Below are 24293 nucleotides of genomic sequence, written 5' to 3'. Positions count from 1 at the left end.
ATAAAAAATAAAAAAACAGAGAAAAACGATGTTAAAGTTTAGCGACTTTCAAAATGCCATAGAATCTGAACCGTGATGTTCATGTGAGGTTTTCTTTATTGTGTAACTTAAAGAATCAGCTTCTTTGTTATACTTTTCTGTAAGAAAAGCTAGGCATTTTGGAAGACAGAAGCATTAACAGCGTTTTTCCTTTTCCATGACAACAATGAACCACGCGGTAGTAAACGTTGTGCTCACATTCAGTGTTATACCAAACCTACCTTATGACATGAATACCATATATTTTGACAGAAAGTAGTTAACTGAATGTACTTTTACGCAAACCAATAAAACCTTTAAATAACTCCAAAAAATGACGTCATGCTATCTCTATGTTGAGGCAAGTAAACAATAGGACAGTCCGTGATTTAGCTAAAAATCTTTGTTCTGTGCACTATCATTGGCCTGTGCTGCTGGCTTGCTGGCAAGGCTCAAGGCGCGTGATTGGCTGACGTCTCCCTCAACAACATGTGAACATGTAGTGGCGTTTACCGAGTTAAGACACTAATTCTGTAAGCTAGCTGACCGCCAATAACACTGCAGGTGACATCGAACGTACACAAATGACAACAATGAACCACGCGGTAGTAAACGTTGTGCTCACATTCAGTGTTATACCAAACCTACCTTATGACATGAATACCATATATTTTGACAGAAAGTAGTTAACTGAATGTACTTTTACGCAAACCAATAAAACCTTTAAATAACTCCAAAAAATGACGTCATGCTATCTCTATGTTGAGGCAAGTAAACAATAGGACAGTCCGTGATTTAGCTAAAAATCTTTGTTCTGTGCACTATCATTGGCCTGTGCTGCTGGCTTGCTGGCAAGGCTCAAGGCGCGTGATTGGCTGACGTCTCCCTCAACAACATGTGAACATGTAGTGGCGTTTACCGAGTTAAGACACTAATTCTGTAAGCTAGCTGACCGCCAATAACACTGCAGGTGACATCGAACGTACACAAAGGCCTATTATCGACCGTATAGCATGGGGGGACAACACTGTCGCTTGTTGCTTTCCAAGTTTCAAACATTGGGAGAGGATAATGCTAAAACCTAAGAGTTGTTTCATTATAAAATGGATATAAACGCCTTATAGGATGAGCGGGTGGACTGATGTGGTGGGTGTACTGTGCGTTGATTGATTTCTACCCATGTTCTGGTCTGAATTCTAGCATTATTCTTGTACGTGTTAGAGGAGGCTATGGGAAATAGAATGAGATATTAACTTGATATTTTGCCGCGATGGCGCTTATCGAGTTATGACATGGATATAAAAATGAAAATAAAAACATAAAACATAAAGAAAATCTCTGGTCCCCCCTCACCAATCTTTCATGAAAAACACCCGTCTAGCTGAATCCACTGTGAAAAATTTCCCCCACTCTATATCTGTGCCTAAATCAAAACGCGGATTCCATGAACAAAGCTTCTTTCTTAGAACTGCACGCCTGTGGAACTCTGTTCCGTCTGCCTGCTTCCGACCGGACTACAACTTGGATGTCTTCAAGTCCAACGTAAACAAATTCCTAATGAACCGCCCCCTTAAGTAAACACTTCATCAAATCTCCACACTAACATAATGTACTTGCAATAACCCTTATCCCTGAGTGGCTTCCGGGCCTTGATAAGTGGTGATCACTGTGTAAAAAAAAAAAAAAAAGAAAAAAAAATTTATTCATATAGATATTTATCCGTGTTGTGCCATATATAAATCTGTTGAGTTGTCTCTATCTAAAGTTTTGTCGACTTCTCTATTTATTATATTTTTTTTTTACCTAGTATCTCAAATAATTGTTTTATTGACCTTTTTTTTACGATAGTTTTTATTGGATTGATTCCCATTCAGCCATTGTCAACCAGGGTGAATATATTTTTGTTTCTTTTGATAAAGTATCTGTAGTTGTAGTAAAAAAAAAAAACAAAAAAAACAAACAAACTATATTTTCATTCATTTTTCTTGCTTTCATTGTCAAACCTTTTCTTTGTTTTCGTGCTGTACATTGATTGTTCGATCGGTTGAAATGTACTCTTGATCAGAAAATCTTTTGGAGCTTATTTTATTATTATTATTATTATTATTATTATTATTATTATTATTATTATTATTATTTGTTGATTAGATTTGAATTGGCAACTTTTCTGTCCTATTTGTCGTTTTTTCCCTTCCCTTTTTCTGAACTGCTAGTCCAACAAAATGGTTGGCAATGTGATATATTTTTTCTCCTCAGTCAGCCGAATAATCTATATAAATAAAACTAGATGCGTGTGTGTGTCTGTCTGTTTGTCCGTGTATAAATATTTAACCGCTAAAATCTTAAATCATTGGTCACATGACACTGAAATTAACAGGAAATCGTAATTATGCTCCAAGGATGGTTTATAACGAGTAAAATCTTTGTTTGGATGGATGAATAATGCATACAGAAGTCGATTAGTTGAAATACAAGATGTCCATTTCAACTTGCCGACATATTTGCATTAGTTTGGACATGTGTAAAAGTAATTTTAGCTAAAAGTGGTTTAATTTAAAAAAATTTCTATTGGGTTAGCTCAGATAGTAAGGAACGCAGCTGGTGCACTAAATGTTTTGGTTTCGATTCGAGGTGATTGAACCCAAATCATTTTTTTTTTTTTACTTTTGAAATCCGTTTCAGTATAAAGTTTATGAAACAGTGTATTTTTTGTACATCTATAATATAAATCACACCTTTCTGTTTAAATGCATGTATGTATGTATTAGGTACAATATAATATTCAGTTGGGAATTGTCTCTTTAATAATAAATACAAAATCTGCATGAATTAAAATATATTTAAGCATATTTTATGACCGACAAAGTCAGGCGCCTAGTATATTATATAATGTTTCGCCAGTTTTTGCATTAATCTATTATAATAAAGTCATATTCCTGTTTGTTCGTTTGTTTACGATTTAGTTAATACTAGCCTAGGTGCCTGGCGTTGCCCGGATGTTTGGAGGTGTGTGTTAAGCAAAAAAAAAAGTGGTAGTAGGCAGGCAGGCTCAAACCCGTAACGTGAAGGCGGAAAAGAAAGTGAAAGAAAATCTGATGTCTTACCCCTACTCCATGACATGACCGAAATTTGGAACATTAAAATCAGACAAAGTCAGTCCAACCGATCGATGACTTGCAAAAATGGCTCGCAAAACATCGACCCCTCCTTGTAGAAAGCTGCTCGGTTGAGAGTGAAGGAATTAATGTTTTTGACCAGTTTTTTTTATATTTGTCATCCGAGATGTCGAGCTTCAAAATGATACTGATCTTGTGAAAATTCGTCGCCTCTGTTGAAAGTTTTTAGCAGACATACAAACATACATACATACATACATGCATTTAAACAGACAGGTATGATTTATATTATAGACTAGCGGGGGTACCCGGCATTGCCTGGGTGTTTGTAGGTGTGTGCGGTGTTAAATAAAAAAGAACCTGGGGGGGGTAGGATCGAACCCGAAGGTCTGAGGCGAAGTTTGAAAATAAAATCGGGTAGCCAGTTAGTGAAAGATGTTTGAAATTATTTAAGTAAGAACCAAATTGACAGGTGCGCGCCCGGAAGTCGTCGAGCGTTACAACGACAATGACGTCAATGACCAGGTTTGTTTGTTCTAAGCGAAGTAAAAAAAGAAAACAACGTTAAAACTTAAGCGGGAAAAAAAAACACAAAAAAACTAACGTAAGGCAAATGAACGATGAAAACTGAAAAATGAACACGTGAAAAATGGCTTGAATAAGCCTGTTTCGATATTAAAATTAAAAAAATCGGTGGGTACCCGGGTGTTTTTGGGTGTGTGGTCGGGGGTGGATAAGCAAAGTAATAAAAAAAAACCCAGAAAAACGAACGTTATGTGAAAAATGGCTTCAATAATACTGGTTCAATATTTAAATTTAAAAAATCGAAAAAAAAAAAAAAAATGAAGACATCTCACACCACGAGTCGAACCCAAAACGTTTAGATAACGAACCAACGCGCTAATCGACTGACCTAACGCGACATACATAAAATTTGTTCAGTTTTTCAACTATTTAAAGTAAATCAGGTCTTGACGTCATCTGGCGCATGCGTAGAACCGCTCGTTGTCATGAGAAGACCGTTTTTGTTGACCCCCACCCCCTGTCGAAATTGTCGATTTCGGGGTGAAAAAAATGAACATTTTGGGCCAATTTTTCGATATTTTTCGAGCCAAGGATGGGGCTTTGATATGATACCGAGTTTGTGAATTTTCGCCGTGTGTGTCAAAAGTTTTTAGCAGACACACAAATATACACACACACATACATACATACATACATTTTCGCTTTTATATATATAGACTAGCGAGGGGTACCCGGCGTTGCCTGGGTGTTTGTAGGTGTGTGTGGAAACTCCGGGGGTGGGGGGGTTAAAAAAAAAAAAAAAGTAAGTGAGGATCGAGCCCGAACCCTTGAGGCAAAGTTGTAAATTAAAATGTTAAAAAAAAAAAAGTGCGATGTTAACGATTGCCCCACCACAAGATGCTAACGGAAACACATTTGAATTTATTTAATTACTTGGATTTGGTAGGTGCCCGTTTTAAGGAGTTAATGAGGTCAAGTTTGACTGCGGGATAGTATTTTCCCAAGATGTTATAGGAAAAAGACTAACCCACATGTGGCGAGCGACAAATGTTGAATATTTATCTTCCCGAAATCGAGCAAATGAAATAGACAGGCGAGCTTCGTTGTTAACTGTGAGATATTACGATTTTTATATGTGATATAAAAAGTTTTAAAAAGTTGTGAACCGACCGACCGGTTCTCTGAAAAAAGCCTTTTGTAGACATACAGAAAAAGCGAACACACATACATACATACATACATACATACATACATACATTTTCGCTTTTATATTATAGATGTACAAAAAATACACTGTTTCATAAACTTTATACTGAAACGGATTTATATACTCATTTATTTCAACATGATTTCTATGTTTACTATTTATTCAAAAGAAATGTACATTCAATGCGTAACCTCATTTGCTTATTACATAATTGAAAATCTATTTTAATAATTAGCTCAGTGTTATTGTTTGTTTGTTGTAATAGAATCGTTTTATTTGTTCTATTTAGAAGTATTATTTAAAGTTAATTTATTTTTAATTTAAATTTACTTTATTTTCAATTATTAATGGGTGACTTAAGTATGCATCTATGTAACCAATAATGTTTGTATAATAAACAGACTATATATATATATATGGAGAGAGAGAGAGAGAGAGAGAGAGAGAGAGAGAGAGAGAGGTAGTTTGACTGTAAATTTGAAAAGCAGAATGCAACAAAATTTTCCCTGTAGAGGTTTTTGTATATTTTGTTGCTATAAATGAGGATTGATGATGGCCTAAAAAAAAAAAATAAGTACATAATATGATGAACATTTTACTGACTAGATGGTTTTCTAACGAATGATAAAAAATATTTTTTTGCATAGTTTTAAAGGTTAAAAACTTCCAAGACTATATATATACACACACACACACACAATATAACCCCGGGATACGCCATTAAAAATTAGTAATAAAATATAGTACAGTATATAATACACACATATATAATCAAATAACATTATAAATAACACCGTAAGGCAAGGCATGTACCATAATCGTGAGCCGGAAAAACATCTTATCCTAGGGTCACCGTATCCCGGGGTTCTACTGTACCTCAGTATGGGCCAAAACAATTGTTCTACTGGATAATGAAAAATGACTTTTCAATGAATTCATAAGTTTAGTTGCTTGTATCCAAAGCGTTTAATACAATAAAAAGAAAGTATTTAGAGCTCTAGTTTTGCACTGTTGGATATTTAATATAATTTTGTGTTTAAAAAAAATTATATTTGAAATATATATATATATATATATATATATATATATATATATATATATATATATATATATATATATATACACACACACTAGCTGGCTGCCCGGCATTGACCGGTCGTAAAATAAGCTTCAATATGATATTTTGATTAATGCAAATTTCGTATTTATTGTTATATTGAACTCAATATATAGTAATGATTTAAAAAGTTAAAAATAAAAAATAAAAAAAAAAATGACTCGTGCGCCACCATTGAGAATCGAAACCAAAATGTTTAGCTTATAATTTAATTTTTCCTTTGACATTAATGCCTGAGCCATGAAGACATGTTTGCTGCAAGACTAAAAATTCAAACATGAACCAATAGCTATTATGTTACGCATGCATGCCAGGTGAAGGTCGAACGAATCGTAATGCCATCGTTCGACCTTCACCGGGCAAATTCCATTTCTTTAATTTTGACACTTTCACACCAATTTTCCCTGGCTAAAACCCATATAAAGTTTTGCATGAATTCGAATAGCCCATATATTAAGTTTCATGTCTGTATACCAAAAACTGACAATAGTTTGGTAGGCAAAATTTTTTAAACAAATATATATATGCATACATAAATATATAGAGAAAGAGGTTTGTGTTTACTAATAAACATTTTACGCAAGTATAAATCATGTAAAATATTTGCATGAATATAATTACACATAATAGTTAAATAAAGATGGTCATTCCATAAGAAACCCGAAGCAACTAATAGGGAATTAATTAAAATTAATGTTTAAAAGAATATGCAAATTAACTAGATCTTTTGCAGATGAATGCAATTCCACGACCCATATATAGCAAAGTTGTATTTTCTTTTTAAATAAATAGAAAAAATACATACACACACAAAAAAAACAAATTAAAGGCGTATAGATATAATTAATATAACTATGTTATCAAAGAGTAAATTTTTAACAAAGCAAAAACTTATCAAGATAAGAAAAACTCAATATTATTTAGAGGTGCAAACAATAATATATATATAAAATAAAATAAAAAATTACAATTAAATTTACCAAAATGATCCAAGATCGTAAAATTAAAGTATATCATAAATATTAAAGAATTAATATTTATAAAGTTATCTCAGCCAGATGTAAAAGCTCGATAAAACCAAATAGGAGATAGAGCTTATAATACGGGCAAACAGTTAATAAAACATGTTAAAAAACACTTTGAAATGAGTTAAAACATATTTAATCTGAAAAGGAAACAATAGATAAGTGTTATCTAGTGTTTCCTTTTCAGATTAAATATGTTTTTAACTCATTTCAAAGTGTTTTTTAACATGTTTTATTAACTGTTTGCTCGTATATATATATATATATATATATATATATATATATATATATAAACTTTTATCCCTGATTTTTTATTTAATATACATACACTTATATACATATACACACATATTTTATATGTACACACATATTTATATACAGACATGCATATATTCACGCACACACACATATTTATGAGAAAATATTGAATCAAAGCATAATCACAAGAATAATTCTTATCTGTTACACATGTGATTGGTTATTGATTATGTAGATTGAAATACACCATCAGGATAAATACATTAAAATATTTTTCAACTGGCACCCCCTCTTTGAGAAAAAATAAACATGCAATGTCACCAACATTAGTTTGTATTGCACAAAATGGTCATGAAGGGTTAAGGAGTGGTAGCACAAAACAGACATCTACTGGAAGGATATAAAGGGTACTGGAGTCTGAAGAGGCTTATTGTCACACGAATTCTACAAGAAAAACAAAACAGCTGATGGTGTGTGTGTGTGTGTGTATATATATATAAGAGCAAATAGTTAATAAAACATGTTAAAAAACACTTTGAAAAAGAGTTAAAAACATATTTAATCTGAAAAGGAAACACTTAATTAGTGGATAGTCCTGAATCTGCGAAGTTTCAAAGAAATACTTTCCTTCTCATCAGAAGGTAGGAATTAGCAAAATGCGTGATCGGATTTTGCATACAAAAGTATTTGATGAAACTGCAAGTAAGTCAAAGATCTTACCTGATAACAAAAAGTGAAGCAGAAGGAATATGGTGAAGAAAAAGGTGATTACACGTGAATGGATAGTCTGGTGAAAGGTAAATTATCCAATGACGGTAAAATCCAAAAATATAAATCCAAGAAAGTTAATTGAATTTCCATTCACACAAGTAAAATCCAAGGAAATCACGTAATTGGAAGATGGTCCAAAATAATCCAAAAGGCTGAAATCCATGGAATAATTCACAAATATGTACAAGGAAAAGGGGAAAAAATTCCAATAATATTAATAAAAGAAAAGTAAGATATGCGTTTGACACGACTGCCGAGACAAAATATAATTAAGAAAGATCAGTGAAGAAGAAGAGAAAAAAACTCAGTGAGGAAGAGAAAAAAAAATTGTGATAGAATTAAATATAAAATAGAAAAGCAAATGTAAAAATGACCCAAACAAAATGATGTTAAAAGGCGCAAAAAAATATAGGGCAAAAAAATATAGGGCAAAAAATATAGGGCAAAAAATATAGGGCAAAAAAATATAGGGCAAAAAAATATAGGGCAAAAAAATATAGGGCAAAAAATATAGGGCAAAAAATATAGGGCAAAAAGATAGGTCAACTGAAATGTACAGGTTATTGCTTAAGAAAATGCCAGCAAGAGTTATTAAAAGACACTAAATGGAAAAAAAATAAAAATTATATATATATATATATATATATATATATACCACCAGCTGTTTTGTCATTTTTTCCCTTCCCTTTTTGTGAACTGCTAGTCCAACAAAATGTAATGTGATATATTTTTTTCTCTTCAGTCAGCCAAATAATAAATAAAACTAGATATATGTGTGTGTCTGTCTGTCCATGTATAAATATTTAACAGCTAAACTCTTAAATTTTTTTGTCACATAACACTGAAATTAACAGAAAATAGTAATCATACACCAAGGATAGTTTATAACGAGTAAAATCTTCGTTTGGATGGATGAATAATGCATATAGAAGTCGATAAGTTGAATTGCAAGATGTTCATATATATATATATATATATATATATATATATATATATATATATATATATATACATACACACATACGTATATAGTCTGTTTATTGTACAAACATTATTGGTTACATATATGCATACATGTTTCAGTGGAGTCCTTATTTAAAGAGACCCACCTCGTCAAACCTAAGAAGGAGACTTATTGAAATGTGAATCAATTGGTATTTTCACGGAGCATTTCCATTCTCTATTTCATCCTTGCAGAAAACTAAATTGAGTAAAATATAAGCTATAACATATATGTTGTATGTATACCGTACTTTGGGGTAATTGCGTCAAATCCAGGGGTAACTGCACCAACTAGAAAAGTGCTCTTTATATGCGTGGTTGCCAAAAGAGCACTTTTAGCTAGTTGGCACAATTATCCTGGACTTGGCACAATTACCGCAAAGGAACAGGTCAACTGCTAGTCATACGAGTGCATATTATATTTTGCTCAATTTAGTTTTCTAAATAATATATTATATTATTTAGAAAACTAAATTGAGCAAAATATAATATACACTTGTATGACTAGCAGTTGTGTTCCAAAAATCATAGTGATCAGTTAATTAGTTTAAGAATGAGTTCTATACACAAAAATATATTAACGGATACACATACGTAATTGTATATAGTTTAATGTATATCTAGTTACATTTTTTTTTATTTTAGTTTATTCCATATTAACAAAAAATTTTGTTGCACACAAATAAATGAGATGATTATAAAGTTATTTATTTCATGGACCATTCTCATTTTCCAAAATTTACCTTATATTGTAATTTTTATATTTTCTTATATACAAACTGTGCCTTCAATAAGTTTCCAGACTTTTTGTACAGGCATTCAAAATTGTCGTAAACTCTTGAAAATTCAGTATGTTATTGCTATATATCTTATGAGATGACTGACCAAATTTTATGATTTCAGGTTCAAATTAACAGCTACAGCAAGAATTGGAATTCACCCTATTAATGTTATATGTTCACTGCGGCCAATTGTCCAATGTGTTTTTCAATCAATTATAATTTCTAAAAATCAACTTTTGTCATTGTCTCGATATATAAACTTGGCAGCAAAATAAAACACAAGCTGATTATAAAATATTTTGTTTATTCAAGTCAACATTTTCGATTTCAAAATGACAGTTATGACATTTGGTGTGTGCGTGTGTGTGTGTGTGTGTGTGTGTGTGTGTGTGTGTGTGTGTGTGTGTGTGTGTGTGTGTGTGCTTGGCAGTGGAGAAAAATGTGTCACTTGTCCTGCTATAGTCGCTGCTCTCTCTGCTCTTCCCTTTGTCTGTCGTCTCTATTTTATTGGCACAGATGACGTCAAAACATTCCCCCACGCATTGTCTTGAAATGTCAGTCAGTCCTGCTGACCTAATCTCTGGGGATTCTACAGCCTCCATTCTGAGTTCATTGACATCATTCCCAGAGCACCTGAATCGAGGATCTGACCAATTTTCCTTTGATGTCATTCCAGAGGCACCTGCCAAATATCCAACATTAAAGCCTGATTGTCACAGCTGGTGAATTTCGAAAATGTAATCTGGAGGTGAAGACACTTTAGAAGAACGATATGCAATAAAATTCTGTTTTAAACTTTAAAATAATGCCACAGAAATGTATGGAATGCTTAAGACTGCTTTTGGACCACCTTGCCTGAATCAAGCATCAAGTTTTTAATGGCATAAGAGATTCAAGGAAGGTATGGAGTATGTGAGGGATGAAGAGAGGTGTAAGAGAAGTAAGAAAGTCAGAACACCATAGTTGATTGACCAAATAAAGAATTTCATAGATAAGGACCGGCATGTGTCTAAAGAGACAATAAGTGCACAGTTTGATGTCAGTATGTAAACTATACATGCAATTGTTCTTGAGGAATTAAAGATGTGGAAGATTTGCACACAGTTTGTCCTAAGGGTGCAGTCCACACCTCCATCTTTGTCACTTACTATTTGACCAAGATTGGCATCAAAATAGTTCCTCACCCTCCCTACAGTTCAGACCTTGCTCTCTGTGACTTTTGGTTATTCCCCAAGCTCAAGAAAAACCTTAGAGGCTGTCGTTTGAGACAATTGAGAAGATGAAAGAGGCTGATAAGAAAGAGGACTTCCATAGGCCTTCCAGAAGTTGTTGGAACTGTACATTGCATTGGAGCCAGAAGAGATTACTTCAAATGGGATTAGAGTTTTATGCGTGTACTATCAATAAAAGTGCCCATGATTCCATGAACAAAACTTCTTTCTTAGAACTGCACGCCTGTGGAACTCTGTTCCGTCTGCCTGCTTCCCACAGGACTACAACTTCAAGTCCAATGTTAACAAATTCCTAATGAACCGCCCCCTTAAGTAAACACTTCATAAAATCTCCACACTAACGTAATGTACTTGCAATAACCCTTATCCCTGAGTGGCTTCCGGGCCTTGATAAGTGGTGATCACTGTGTAAAAAAAAAAAAAAAAAAAAAAAAAAAAAGTGCCCATATGAAAAAAGTGTGGAAACTTGTTGAAGGCACCTACATGTTTCTGCTGCGATTCATTTAGAGAAGCATCATCTTCAGGCCAAATTTTATGAAACCAAATTTATACAAAGGTTTTCATTTGAACAAACCATAAAGAAAAAGAAGGTACAAAATGAAATAGAAAAAGAAAAAAAAGATTGAAGAGTAAAGAGGTTGGGTGCTTAAAATCTGATCGATTTCATATAAATAGTAATTTCCTTTTCTTTCATCCTTTAATACCAAAATTTTTATCTATGCCTTTGATTTAAAATTTGGAGCACTCAGCTTCAATATTAGTCATTAACTGGAGCTTCTGACCCCTACCTCAGTTCATGCACTGATTCATTCACTACCATACCCTACTTGTGAGTGTACTCCTCCTTCTTTCATCATCAATTGCTACCATGAAAATACTTTTTTACAGGTTTAAAAACAAAACGGTATTTTATCTCATGGCTCCTCAGTAGTGTTGATCAAGCACCACCTCCCTTGAAAAAAAAAAACATACATTTTGAATATTGAATCTAGTTTTTTTGTTTTTTTTTCCGATCTAGATAATTTTTTTCTAACCTATTTATGTTATAAAAAATGTTTTCCTTACCTGTATTGTTCGTCTTTACCTTTTTTCTTAGAAAAATGTTTGCTAGTTGTACATTTCTAGAGTTCGTATGAATCTATTATACATGGTGTTGCAAAAGTCTTGGACACGTTTTGACATTAAATATGTCGAGAACTATTAAAAACACATCTGATATATATATTCAGAAAGCTTGTAATCTCAAGTTTTCCATGAAATGTTCAAAGATGTTCGATGTGAGCATCATTGGTCACACGACACACATCAAACCGATAATCCAATTCTTGCCAAATGCACCCCAGCATTGCATTGTCAATGGTTGCAACAGTTTCTGTTATTTGGGCATTCAGCTCATCCACATTTCTTGGAATGGGAGGCATATAGACCAGTCCTTTCAAAAATTCCCATAAAAAAATTGCAGGGTGTGAAATCTGGGAGGCACGTTGAACATGATTCAGATTTTTCAAATTCAAGCACACAAAACGCTTTCTTTGATTCTAAAATGAAATGAAAAAATCAATAGCCTTACAAAAAACTTTAAAATGGTATCCCTTTCATGTACTACTTATCACTCTTTCTTGTATTTCCATTATTTACTGAATGATATTTTGATATTAATTTTAATTTCAGTTAAAGATATATAAATTTTTTAAAAATTATATACAAGTATTGTTTTTTTTTAATATATAGATTATGCCTTCATGAAAAATTTGCTATCCTGTACTTTAAAGTACCTCAACATCTATTAAACTGTAGAAGAGAAATAGCGAACAACTGTGTTCACCAGATAAAATTTACTCTTGGATAGCGATACAAAATAGTTTTAAAACTAACAAAAACAATAGAAAATAAACAAATAAATAAATTAGATAAACATGAATATACATAAACGATCACACATATATGTATGTATATATATATGTATGTATATGTATATATTTTTATATATAAACTAACATAAAAAAAACATAACCTAGATTTAAAACAGGTCAAGAAACTAGATATCCAGGCTAAATAGAGCACACACAAAGGAACAGGTCAACCAGAGGTCAAATGGGCCTTTGTCCTGTAAGTGCATGTTCATTGGCTGATAGAAAGGGCGCGGTGGATACTAGAAAGCTGATTGGCTAACTAAAATCTCAATAGAAGGTGCTTATACAAAAACGACAGACAACCACAAAATTCGCGCGTAAGCCTGAAGAGTCCTAGAGTGGATGAAACGTGGAATATTCAGTGTAGCTTTATCGCCATATATATTTTATAACTTACTAACTAGCTCTACCTACGTATTGAGCACTTTTGAAGTTAATACTTAAACTTTACGCATAAATTTATACTTTCGTATATTAATTTTATGAGTAAATGAAGTAGTTATATATATATATATATATATATATATATATATATATGTATATTACACTATATGTATTATTTATATACATTATATATAAACGGATTTTTGTATTTTTTAATTTTATCATTTCAGATGTTCGGAGGTGTGAGAATGGGTCAACAAAGTCGAGCCTTGCTACTTACGCTTGTTATGCTTATCAGCGAGGCATGTAAACCCATCCGATGTAAGTATATTATAAAACAAAGTTTGGTGCTTGTTAAGATAGTTGACAAATCGATTTTTTTAAATATGTCGTTTTAAGCAAAACAGATATTACATAATTGTCATGTCAGAAATAGTAATATATCCAGAAATTACGAAAATTCATCAAGTAGACCAACTGCTATTTTTTTTTAGTAAAAAAAATCTAGTAATCTTAAATATTCGCTCTGAGTTATGTCCCCTGTGTAGTCTAATTTATAATGTCTAAGAAAAATGCAATTTGACCCAATTTTTTTTTTTTTTGTAAAAATTACTTTTAACTATAAATAATTTTCTACTCGATGAAGTTTCATAATTTTTTTTTGATATTTTCAGCATTCACACAATTAAGTACCTCATATTGTTTTTGCTTAAAACGATATATTTTTAAAAAATCGATCCGTCGGCTCTATCTTAAGAAGCACCAAAAGTTCTTATTGGTAATTGTAAGAAATGAGTATCCAGAGGATGTCAGTACTTACAGAATATCAATGTCATCCCTAAATGGTCGAAGCAGTTGACAATTTGAAAGACCCCCCACCCCACCCCCTTTCAATCTCTATGACGAATGGCTTTAGCAAAATTGAAACAAATGTTTGAAACCTTTTCTGGTACTTGTGCATTTAACGAACCAGATATAACTCAGCATTTGCTCGGCTTTGTCCGGCGTATGATGTCAACAGCCGGGTAAAACCGAGCGTTGCCAATAAAATAAAAACAACACTACAAAATAACTGTAAAATGAAATTGTAAAATGTAGAAACATCCAAAAATAAATAAATAAAAAGCAAAAAACCTACCTTCCATTTATGTTTTTTTATTATTAGTATTATTGTTTGAAATTGTTTTCTGTCTGCAAAATAGATACATATAAAAAAATTTTCTAAACAAATAATAGTTAGTAAATATTTTTTATGAAACTTTTTTTTTCTTCAACTATTTACGTAAAATAACCAACAAAAATGATATTTGAAGGATTTTTTTTAAACAAATAATAGTAATTGTTTTTTTATGAAACTTTTTTTTTTCAACTATTTACGTAAAAAAAAAAAAATCATAAGAAAGGAACAAAACTTTTTTATTTTTTACCAGGATTTTTTTTTGCCAGGAAAAAGGAAAAAATTTTTTTTTGTTTTCTTTTAAACCAGAATCCCTGCGAGATTTTTTTTTTTTTTGCTAGAAACATTTTCTCAGGAGGATGTATTTTCCTCAGACTTTTGGAGTGCATCAGATGACAGTCGACATAAATGAGATAGTGAATGTGATAGGAAGCTCCTTACCAACCGGGTAGCTTTTGGCGATGTGGGTTAATATGGAGTCAAACGGCTGCCTACCAAACTTTTGTCTCCACATAAACTCTGAAAAATATGTGTCCAAAAGCTCCCAGTTGGTTCCGCATTCTCGTTTATTGCGCTGCTTTGCTTCCTTCCACATCCCCTCCAGATGATTTGTTGTTGCCTGTGTTACAGGATCTACAAAAATTTCCAGCCGTATCTGTCCATAAGGCTTGCTCTCTCGGCAAGTAAACATTCCTGGCTGCAGGTGGAACTTCTTTGCTTCTGCCACCAATTTTCGGTCCTGGCAAAACTTTAGTATAGTCTCTGGGGTCTGGAGCTTGTTCGCTAGGTTAGTCAGATTTATTGTTTTGTCAGCATTTCTTGAATTGTAATGCAGTTTTCTTTTTTTTACACTCTTCCAATTGATATTGAAATTCTCATCTGCTGCTTGCACGCGCGCCGAGTTGAAACTAAGCACGCAGCATTTTGATTGGCTAATGACCATGTTTCGTCAGACAGCAGCAAAACCCGAGCTGTTGACGTCATGCACCGGACAAAGCTGAGCAAATGTTGAGTTATGTCTGGTTCGTTAAATGCACAAAATAAATTTCTAAATAAATTTTTCACTTTGCGTTTCATTTTTGTTTTATGAAAGTAAGAAAATCTGCTTCTGAATTTTCATAATGTCATTAAGGCCAGTGAACTGAAAAATTATGTCATCGCCAAGGTCCTAGCAAACAATATTTATCAAATAGTCAAGACTGTCAGTAATGAATCTAACTATTTTACAAAAATTATTAGAAAATTTAAAAATTGCATTAAGAGAAAAATAAGAAATGATTTTACTGAAACTCATTCAATATTTAAAAAAAAAAAAGAATTCAAAATGGAAAAGTGTGTGTTTATGCAGTAAAATTAATTAAACATTTTGTTGTTTCATGAATTGTAAAGACTAAAATACGTTCATTATTTATTGATAAATTACATTTTAAAAAAAAGGAAAAAAAGAACACAATTCAATTTATAGTAAAACTGAACTCTATTCAATATATATAAAAATTATGTATGTAAAATTACGTATGTTTGAAGTAGAAGACATCAAATGTTGCAAAACAAGCAACTTAAAATTAAACGATAAATATTTTTTTAATTGAAACGAAAAACTACATCAAAACAAACAACAAATTTAAAAAAAAATCAAAACAAACATTTTTTTTTTTAAATCAAAACGAGCAACAACAATTTTTAAAAATTCAAAACAAGCAACAAAATTTTTTAAAAATCAAAACGGACAACAATATTTTTTAATTAAAATGAACAGTTTTCCAAATCAAAACGAACAATATTTTTTGAAAATCAAAATAATATTTTTTGACAATCAAAACAATATTTTTTTAAAATCAAAACAATATTTTTTTAAAATCAAAACAATATTTTTTAAAAATCAAAACAATATATTTTAAAATCAAAACAGACAATATTTTTTAAAAATCAAAATGAGCAATAAATAATTTTTAAAATGAAAGCGAATGATAAATTAGTTTAGATGAAAAACAGACAATAAGTTAATAAAAATAAAAACAAATTAAATTCAAACAAATAATGTTAATATAAAGAAAGTTACTAGTGCAGAAATATTTCAAACATTAAATAGTAAAACATTACAAAATTCGGGTTTGTTTTACAATCCACATAGATTCGAAAAAAAAAAAAAATGGTAACAAAACAAATATATAACAAACGTTATCAAAAGTAAGATAGGTTACTCTTCTACCTAGCTGGATAAGGTTTTAGTAGTTTATTTAATGTAAAATACTTATTTAGCTCGAAAAATAAGTAGTGTCGAGCATTACATGAGCACAAGAAAAAATGGTCGCGTGGTATCTCTTATATCTTTGAAATCTTGACAATGAGTTAAAAATATAAAATTATACAAAATACTGTTAGAAAGCCCATCCAATAAGTGTTACATGGAACATTTATCAGCTGAATTTCTAACAGTATTTTGTATATTTTTTAAGTCATTGTCGAGATTTCAAAGACATAAGATTACCACATTGCCATTTTTCTTGTGCTTGTGTAACACTCGACATTACTGTTTTTAAACCGAATGAAATTTTACATTAAATAAAAACACTACAAACTTATCTAGCTAAGTAGAAGAGTAACTTTGGTAACATTTATTTGTTATATATTTGTTTTTGTTTTTTTACCACTTTTTCGAATCTCTGTGGATTGTAAAACAAACCCCAAAAAACTGTTGGAGAATTTAATTAAAAGTTTTATTTTCTTTTTTTCTTTTTTTTCTTTTTTTTTTTTTTACTAATGTTCTCATTCTCTTTGCGAGGTTAAAAATATTTTTTCAACTGTTTCTTGCGACTTACTAATACTTAAAAAAAAAAAAAAAAAGAAAAGCTATATTCTACTTGGCAAGAAATTCTCTCATTTAATTGCATGTATCCAAATGTAACGTCTTACAAAAAACACACTGTCTACAAAGCATCAAAAATGGTTCAAAATTTGAAAAAGAAATAAACAAAATACTTATAGAAATCTACCCAATAAGAAAAATATTTCTATAGCTAAAATAAGAGCTCATGCAAATTTGTTTGTTTGAAAAAAAAAATGACTTCTTAAGGACAACATAAATAAATTAAAAGAATCTTTTTTGGCATTAGAAAATAGGCACAAATTTTTCCGATTCTAATAACCCCAAAACTTCAGATTTTTCTGACTCCAGAATTTGATTCTGATTAATCATCTCAACACTAATGTATGTGTGTGTGTGTGTGTATATATATATATATATATATATATATATATATATATATATATATATATATAAATAACAGGGGTGGGCAAACTTTTCAGTGCAAGGGCCGCATTAAAAAATTCTAAATTTTACTGGGCCGCATAGTATATTTTCCAATATAATTGATATTTAAAAAAGACAAAATAAAAGGATTTCAGAGAAAAAATATAATTAATTTTCATTTATTAGCATTTTAAAGTACTATAGAAGATTCCCATAAAACACATTTATTTGAAAGATACAGTAACTTTAAACTTTAAAAGAAAACAATTTTATTAATATGTATTTTGAAGTATGAGCTTCATATGAAACACATTTGAAAAACAAATAACCTTGTTTGAAGAATAAAAGCAATTCTTAAGTAACTCTGTTTAAAGAGATTAAAATATATCTTATTAATTAATATTTTAGAATAAAATCTTTAAAAGATACACATATAAAGTAACTCAAAGGACAAAAATGAATTTATATATTAAAAAAGAACCGTCACATGAAGCACATTTATTTAAAAATAAAGTAACTCAATTTTAAGAGGAAAACATATTTCTATTGATATTTTAAAACAGTAACTTCATATGAAATATATTTATTTGAAAAACATAATAGCTCAGCAACTGAGCAACAGAAGGATCAAAATGAGTCAGTGAGAATGATGCAACTGACTGCAATCATTTACCAGTTTGTTTAAATTAGGTGTCAAGTTGCTTATACTGATTCTTAACACTGACTGAAGATTTAAATCTGTGAGAAGTGATCTGTTCTTTGACTTGTTAATTTTCAATATGGAAAAAGTCTGCTCACATATGTAAGTTGAAGCAAATAACACAAACATCTTCCTTGGAAAATTTTTCATATTTTAAAACTTTTCTGGGTGCAGAGATGCATAAAATTCGACTAGTGGTTTATTTTCAAAGAGCCTTTTTAAAGAGCTGTCGGCTTGCAAATCAATAAGATCTACCTGTAGTTCTTCGGCAGCTGTTTCAACGTCACATGCAAAAGGTGAGCTGAGCAAATCAAACTGTCCTTCAATTGCCTTGAAATCAGCAAATCTGATAAATTCCTCTTTTAAGAGCCATCAAGTGGGAACTGTATTTGTCTGATAATGCTTGTGTAACAGCTCGTGTTTTCAACAGCGGAAAATGAACAAAGTTTTGCTCTTTAAGCTGCTTGGCAAAAAGTTTAAGTTTCAATTGAAACGCTTTCACTTCACCATACAATTCATGAGCAAATACACTTTTGCGTTGTAGTTTTGTATTTAATTCACTCAGCTTTTGCAATATGTCTTCAGCAAGTGCAAAATCACAAACCCATTCGTCACACTCCATTTCTTTTAAAAAGTCACAAGGAATTTCTTTCATATTAAAAAACATGACAACCTCTGCTTTAACGCCCCATATTCTCTTCAGTACTTTCCCCATACTTAACCATCGGATATTTGTGTGATACAGCACATCAGTAAAATCTGCCTCGATATCTTACAAGAAACATTGGAACTGCCTGTGTTTCAGTCCCCGTGCTCTTAAGTTCACTGCACGCACTACTGGATCCATAACATGTTTGAGTTTCAAAGATGATTTACAGAGGCTTTCTTGATGTATGATGCAGTAAAAAGACAACACACTGTGCGATGGAAAATCTTCTTTGATTTTTTTATTCATCAAGGTCACAAGGCCACAGTGTTTGCTTCTGAGTGAAGGAGCGCCATCAGTTGTAATACTTACCAGTTTATCCAGGCTTAACCTAGACCTGATTAGACTGCTAATGATACTGTTGTATAAATCGTTTCCAGTGGCTGTGTGTTTGAGAGACTCCACGGATAGCAATTCGTCTGTAATTTCAAAGTTTTTGTCAATTCAAAAATGGATAAGCATCGAAAATTTCACAAAAATCTGACCATTAGTTGATTTTTGCTAGATTTGTTAAACGGATATGTTTTCAATGATTACTACGGGGAGACGTTATTTTAAAGTGCCAATTATGTAAACACGATTTTCGTCTTGCAATTTTATTATTTTTGTACGATGAAAATTTTTTTTAATTATTACTAGTTTATTTTGCTCTTCTTTTAAATGGTACAGAAGTTATATTGATAATATTAATTTATAATAAAGTTACATTGTGTTACATATAGGGGTGGGGGGTAATTCTGTGGTAATTTTGGAGGTGACTACGGAACTTCTAATTTCGTTCCAGTACTAAAAATAATTTTCTAATTGAACACGTGACCAAGAAATCGTACGAAAATAAGAAAATGAATATCAATCAATGTTTGAATTTATTCACAGATAACTAAAAAAACAATGTTTTTACTTGGCCTTTGGGACAAGATCAAAGTGTAGTATCTGTTCCGGCAGTGAAAAATAAAAAATAACTCCCACGCAAATTCCGGTGTGGCCTTATATATTAAATCGACTCAAAACGAGCGGACGTAGTACAGAGCACCCCACGTGATGTTTCCGTCCAATGGGATTTCTCCAAGGACATTTTTCTAAACTTTCCTTTTTAAGCTCGCTGGGAGCCGGTCCAAATAGTATTTAAGCACACACAAACATCAAATCTCTCTCTCAACTGCATTCTCATTCGGACGTTCCACGAGTGTTACTGTCACTCTTCCATTTTCACCGCTCTGCACGCTTCATACAATTTCACAGGCGAACATTACCTATTGCCTCTGTTACCATGTTTTAACATATGAACAGTTCAACAAAAAAAGACATTCTCCTTTTTTTTTTATATGAACACTTAAAAAGGATTTCTGAACTCATTATAAAGAGAATTATATTTTATTTGTTAATGGTTGGTTTCTGTGAATAAACCTCCGTTTTCTTTGCATGTAAGTCTTCTTCTTTTTATTTTTATTTATTTGTGGAGGAAGTTATTTCCTAAAAAGGCCTGACGACCCCCACAAGTAGGTGACCCGACTTAGAACATTACATGCTCAACGGAATCTGCTTACAAGCTACACGCGGTTTCCTAACCTACTTGCTATATCATGCGTGCGGTAACACTCAAAGGAAGTAAAAAGACGACGTGAATCTCAAGGGATGATACAAGCCGTCAAACGAAGCGTGGATCTTAGTACAATATAGCAACAAATTAGCGAGTTATGCCGATAGTCTCTATAAAATCGAAAATTAAACAAATCATGACTCAGCGTCAAAACAGCACTTTTGCTCATCAGGCCCCCTCCCAAAAAACGAGTTGGTGATAAATAACGTGTAATGAACACACACGGCTACAATTCAGCCGATTCAAACGTGAACATGAGCGTGTAAAACCCCTCGGAAAATGATTTACCACAATCTCGAACTTCACTCGGCAGTTTAACAGACCTCAGAAACACAGACCCTAGCAAAAGCAACATTTTTTTTTGATCACGATTTCAAGCTTCAACCGACAGTTTAAAGGCTTTAAAATCACTTTCAAACGAAAAACAGAAAAATGGAACCTCCCCGTGCTGAAACACCTCTGGCTACATTAACGCTAAATATACCAGCTTTTAATCCCACCAATATAAAGACGTGGTTTATCCAGATCCAGGCCTTTTCGACGCAAAACGGATTACGTCTCAGCGAACCAAGTATTGTTATTTGGTTGAAAAACTCCCGGCAGACGTTGTCGAAGAGGTGACTGATTTATTGGAGAACGTACCAGAAAATAATCCATACAATAAACTTAAGGAGGCCATTTTGAGACGGACTGGCTTATCAAACGAGACAATGTTACGCAATCTCTTCACCCAAGTAGAATTGGGAGATCGCACACCGTCGCAACTTTTACGATACATGCGATCATTGCTAGGGGACAACAAAATGTCCGAAAATATAATGAGAAGTTTGTGGCTGGATAAACTCCCAGACACAACAGTACAAATTCTGGCACCCACAATGGAAGAGACAAGCACTGAAAAGCTCACCGACATGGCAGACCGAATTCATGAAAATCTGAGGAACCGCAAAGTAAACTCAGCACAAGCACAGCCAAAACAGAGGAGAGACGACGAAGTAGCCAGACTAAAAACTATGGTCGAAAATCTCACTCGTTAATTGCAAGAATTAATGCAAATAAACCGTCGTTACTCATTTAATAAACGACCTAACTACCGAAAACGAAGTTTTACTAGAGGTCGAAGCAACACACGAGAACGAGCGAACAAAATCTGTTTTTACCACAAAAAATTTGGCACAGAAGCGAGGCATTGCACTTATCCTTGTTCTTTTAAAAACAAGAACCAGGGAAACGATCATTCCAGCCAGTAGTGACGACAACTGTCGCTGGATTTTCCACTAAAGGTCATCTATTTTATATTTGTGACAGTAATCACGGATATAACTTCTTAATAGACACTGGAGCCGAAATAAGCGTGATACCACCGCTACGTAAACAGGAAGCTACTCCACAGCCTTACCACCTCCAGGCAGCTAATGGCACACAAATACCGACACACGGTGAAAAGTACTTAAGCGTCAATCTCGCCTTACATCGCATTGTGGATTTTTACCATAGCCAACGTGACGACACCAATATTAGGAGCAGATTTCCTAGCATGATTTAATCTATCGGTAGACATGACTAATCACACACTGACTGATAACCAAACAAAAGTCGTAATTAAAGGTATCAACACAAGATACCAGTCTACTGGGATTAGTTCTGCCTTACCTGAAGAGACATACATTCGTCGGCTGTTTCAAAAATACCCACAACTTACTCAGCCATTCAAAGTCACGGATAATATTAAACATAATGCAAGGCATTATATTAAAATGAATAGACAACCCGTCTGAAGCCGGATAAGTACAAGATCGCAAAAGACGAATTTCAACGCATGTTACAACAAGGAATTATCCGACCTTCCAAAAGTGCGTGGTCATCTCCTCTACATACGGTACAGAAATCAGACGCGACAACATGGCGTCCTTGCGGCAATTTCAGGAGATTAAATGCACAAACCGTACTGGATAGATACCCTATCCCACACATTCACGATTTCGCAATCGGACTGCAAAATGCCACAGTATTTTTCCAAACTGGATTTAGTAAAAGCATATTACCAAATACCGGTGGCGGAAGAAGATATCCATAAAACAGCACTGACCACGCCATTCGGACTTAGAAACGCTTGTCAAACCTTCAAAAGGTTAATAGACGAGATTTTTAGGAACCTTCCATTCGTATTCGCATACGTGGACGATGTCCTAATTGCTAGTAGAAACCTCGACGAACATAAACAACACTTGGAACAAGCTTTCCAAAAACTGTCCCATTACGGTTTAAAATTAAACTTGGACAAATGTATTTTCGGTCAGCAAGAAGTAAATTTCCTCGGACATTCAATTGATAAGGATGGTATATCACCATTACCCGAAAGAGTAAGTGCCATTACGAATTTTCCAAAACCTACGTCTGTTAGACAAGTTCGTCGCTTCATAGGTGTAATTAATTATTACAGACGATTTTTACCCAACTGTTCCACAATCCTTGCACCGTTAACGTCATTATTGAAGAACAAAACGAAAAACCAACAATTAAAACTGGAAGGATCAGCTTTAAAAGCTTTCCATCAAGCTAAAACTGCCTTAGTCAATTTCACAAAATTGAATTATATTAAGGACAATGAAGAATCGAAACTTACACTTACAACAGACGCATCAGACATAGCTGTAGGAGCAGTTATACACCAACTGACAGGGGATACAATGGCCTCTATATCGTTTTTCTCAGCCAAACTGAGCAAGACACAGACAAAGTACAGTACCTTTTCAAGGGAGCTATTAGCAATTTATTTATCAATTAAGCATTTTAGACATCTGTTAGAAGGAAGAAACTTTTGTATTTACACTGACCATAAACCGTTAACGTATGCACTGCATGCACATGTAGATAAATATGGCCCAAGAGAAATCAGACATCTTGATTATATTGCTCAATATTCCACAGACATCAGATACATCAAGGGACTAGAAAACATGCGGACGCATTATCACGAGCTGCAATAACTTCCAGTTCGCTGAGTATGGAATTAATTGCACAAGAACAAAAGACGGACGAGACACTCACTGACGTACAACAGAAAACATCTTTGCAACTGAAGGAAATGCCCATACCTTTTAGTACAACAACACTTTATTGTGATACAGCAAAAAAACAACCACGTCCATACATACCGCCAAGCATCAGACGACATGTTTTTCAACATTTTCACTATTTATCTCATCCAGGCAAACGGGACACTGTAAAAATAATAGCAGACCGCTTTGTTTGGCCGAAAATGAATACAGATATTCGAAATTGGACCAAGACGTGTGTATCCTGTCAAAAGAATAAAATACAAAGGCACACAAAGTCACCGCTGGGCACTTTCAGTACGCCCGATGCTAGGTTTACTAATGTCCATGTTGACTTGGTGGGGCCATTACCCCCCTCAAAAGGACACACCCACATTCTCACCATAGTCGACAGGTTCAGCAGATGACCAACAGCCATACACGTGAAGGACACATTGGCGGTGACAGT

General features: G+C 32.9%; 1 protein-coding gene across 10 annotated transcripts in view; it reads left to right on the top strand.

Annotated features, from left to right (window-relative positions):
* Positions 1–24293, top strand: part of LOC145293910 (uncharacterized) — a 192060-nt gene that overhangs the window by 140735 nt on the left and 27032 nt on the right. For all 10 annotated transcript variants that reach the window (XM_080140724.1, XM_080140721.1, XM_080140720.1 and 7 more), the window contains one exon: positions 13581–13671. In XM_080140724.1, coding sequence (XP_079996850.1) covers positions 13581–13671 — 91 coding nt within the window. The remainder of the gene's footprint in view (positions 1–13580; positions 13672–24293) is intronic.

The sequence above is a fragment of the Euprymna scolopes genome, chromosome 15 (genome assembly GCF_053919585.1).
Source record: "Euprymna scolopes isolate OS-2025 chromosome 15, ASM5391958v1, whole genome shotgun sequence".
NCBI lineage: Eukaryota > Metazoa > Mollusca > Cephalopoda > Sepiida > Sepiolidae > Euprymna > Euprymna scolopes.
The sequence above is the reverse complement of the archived record's forward strand: the minus strand, read 5'-3'. Positions and strand labels throughout refer to the sequence as shown.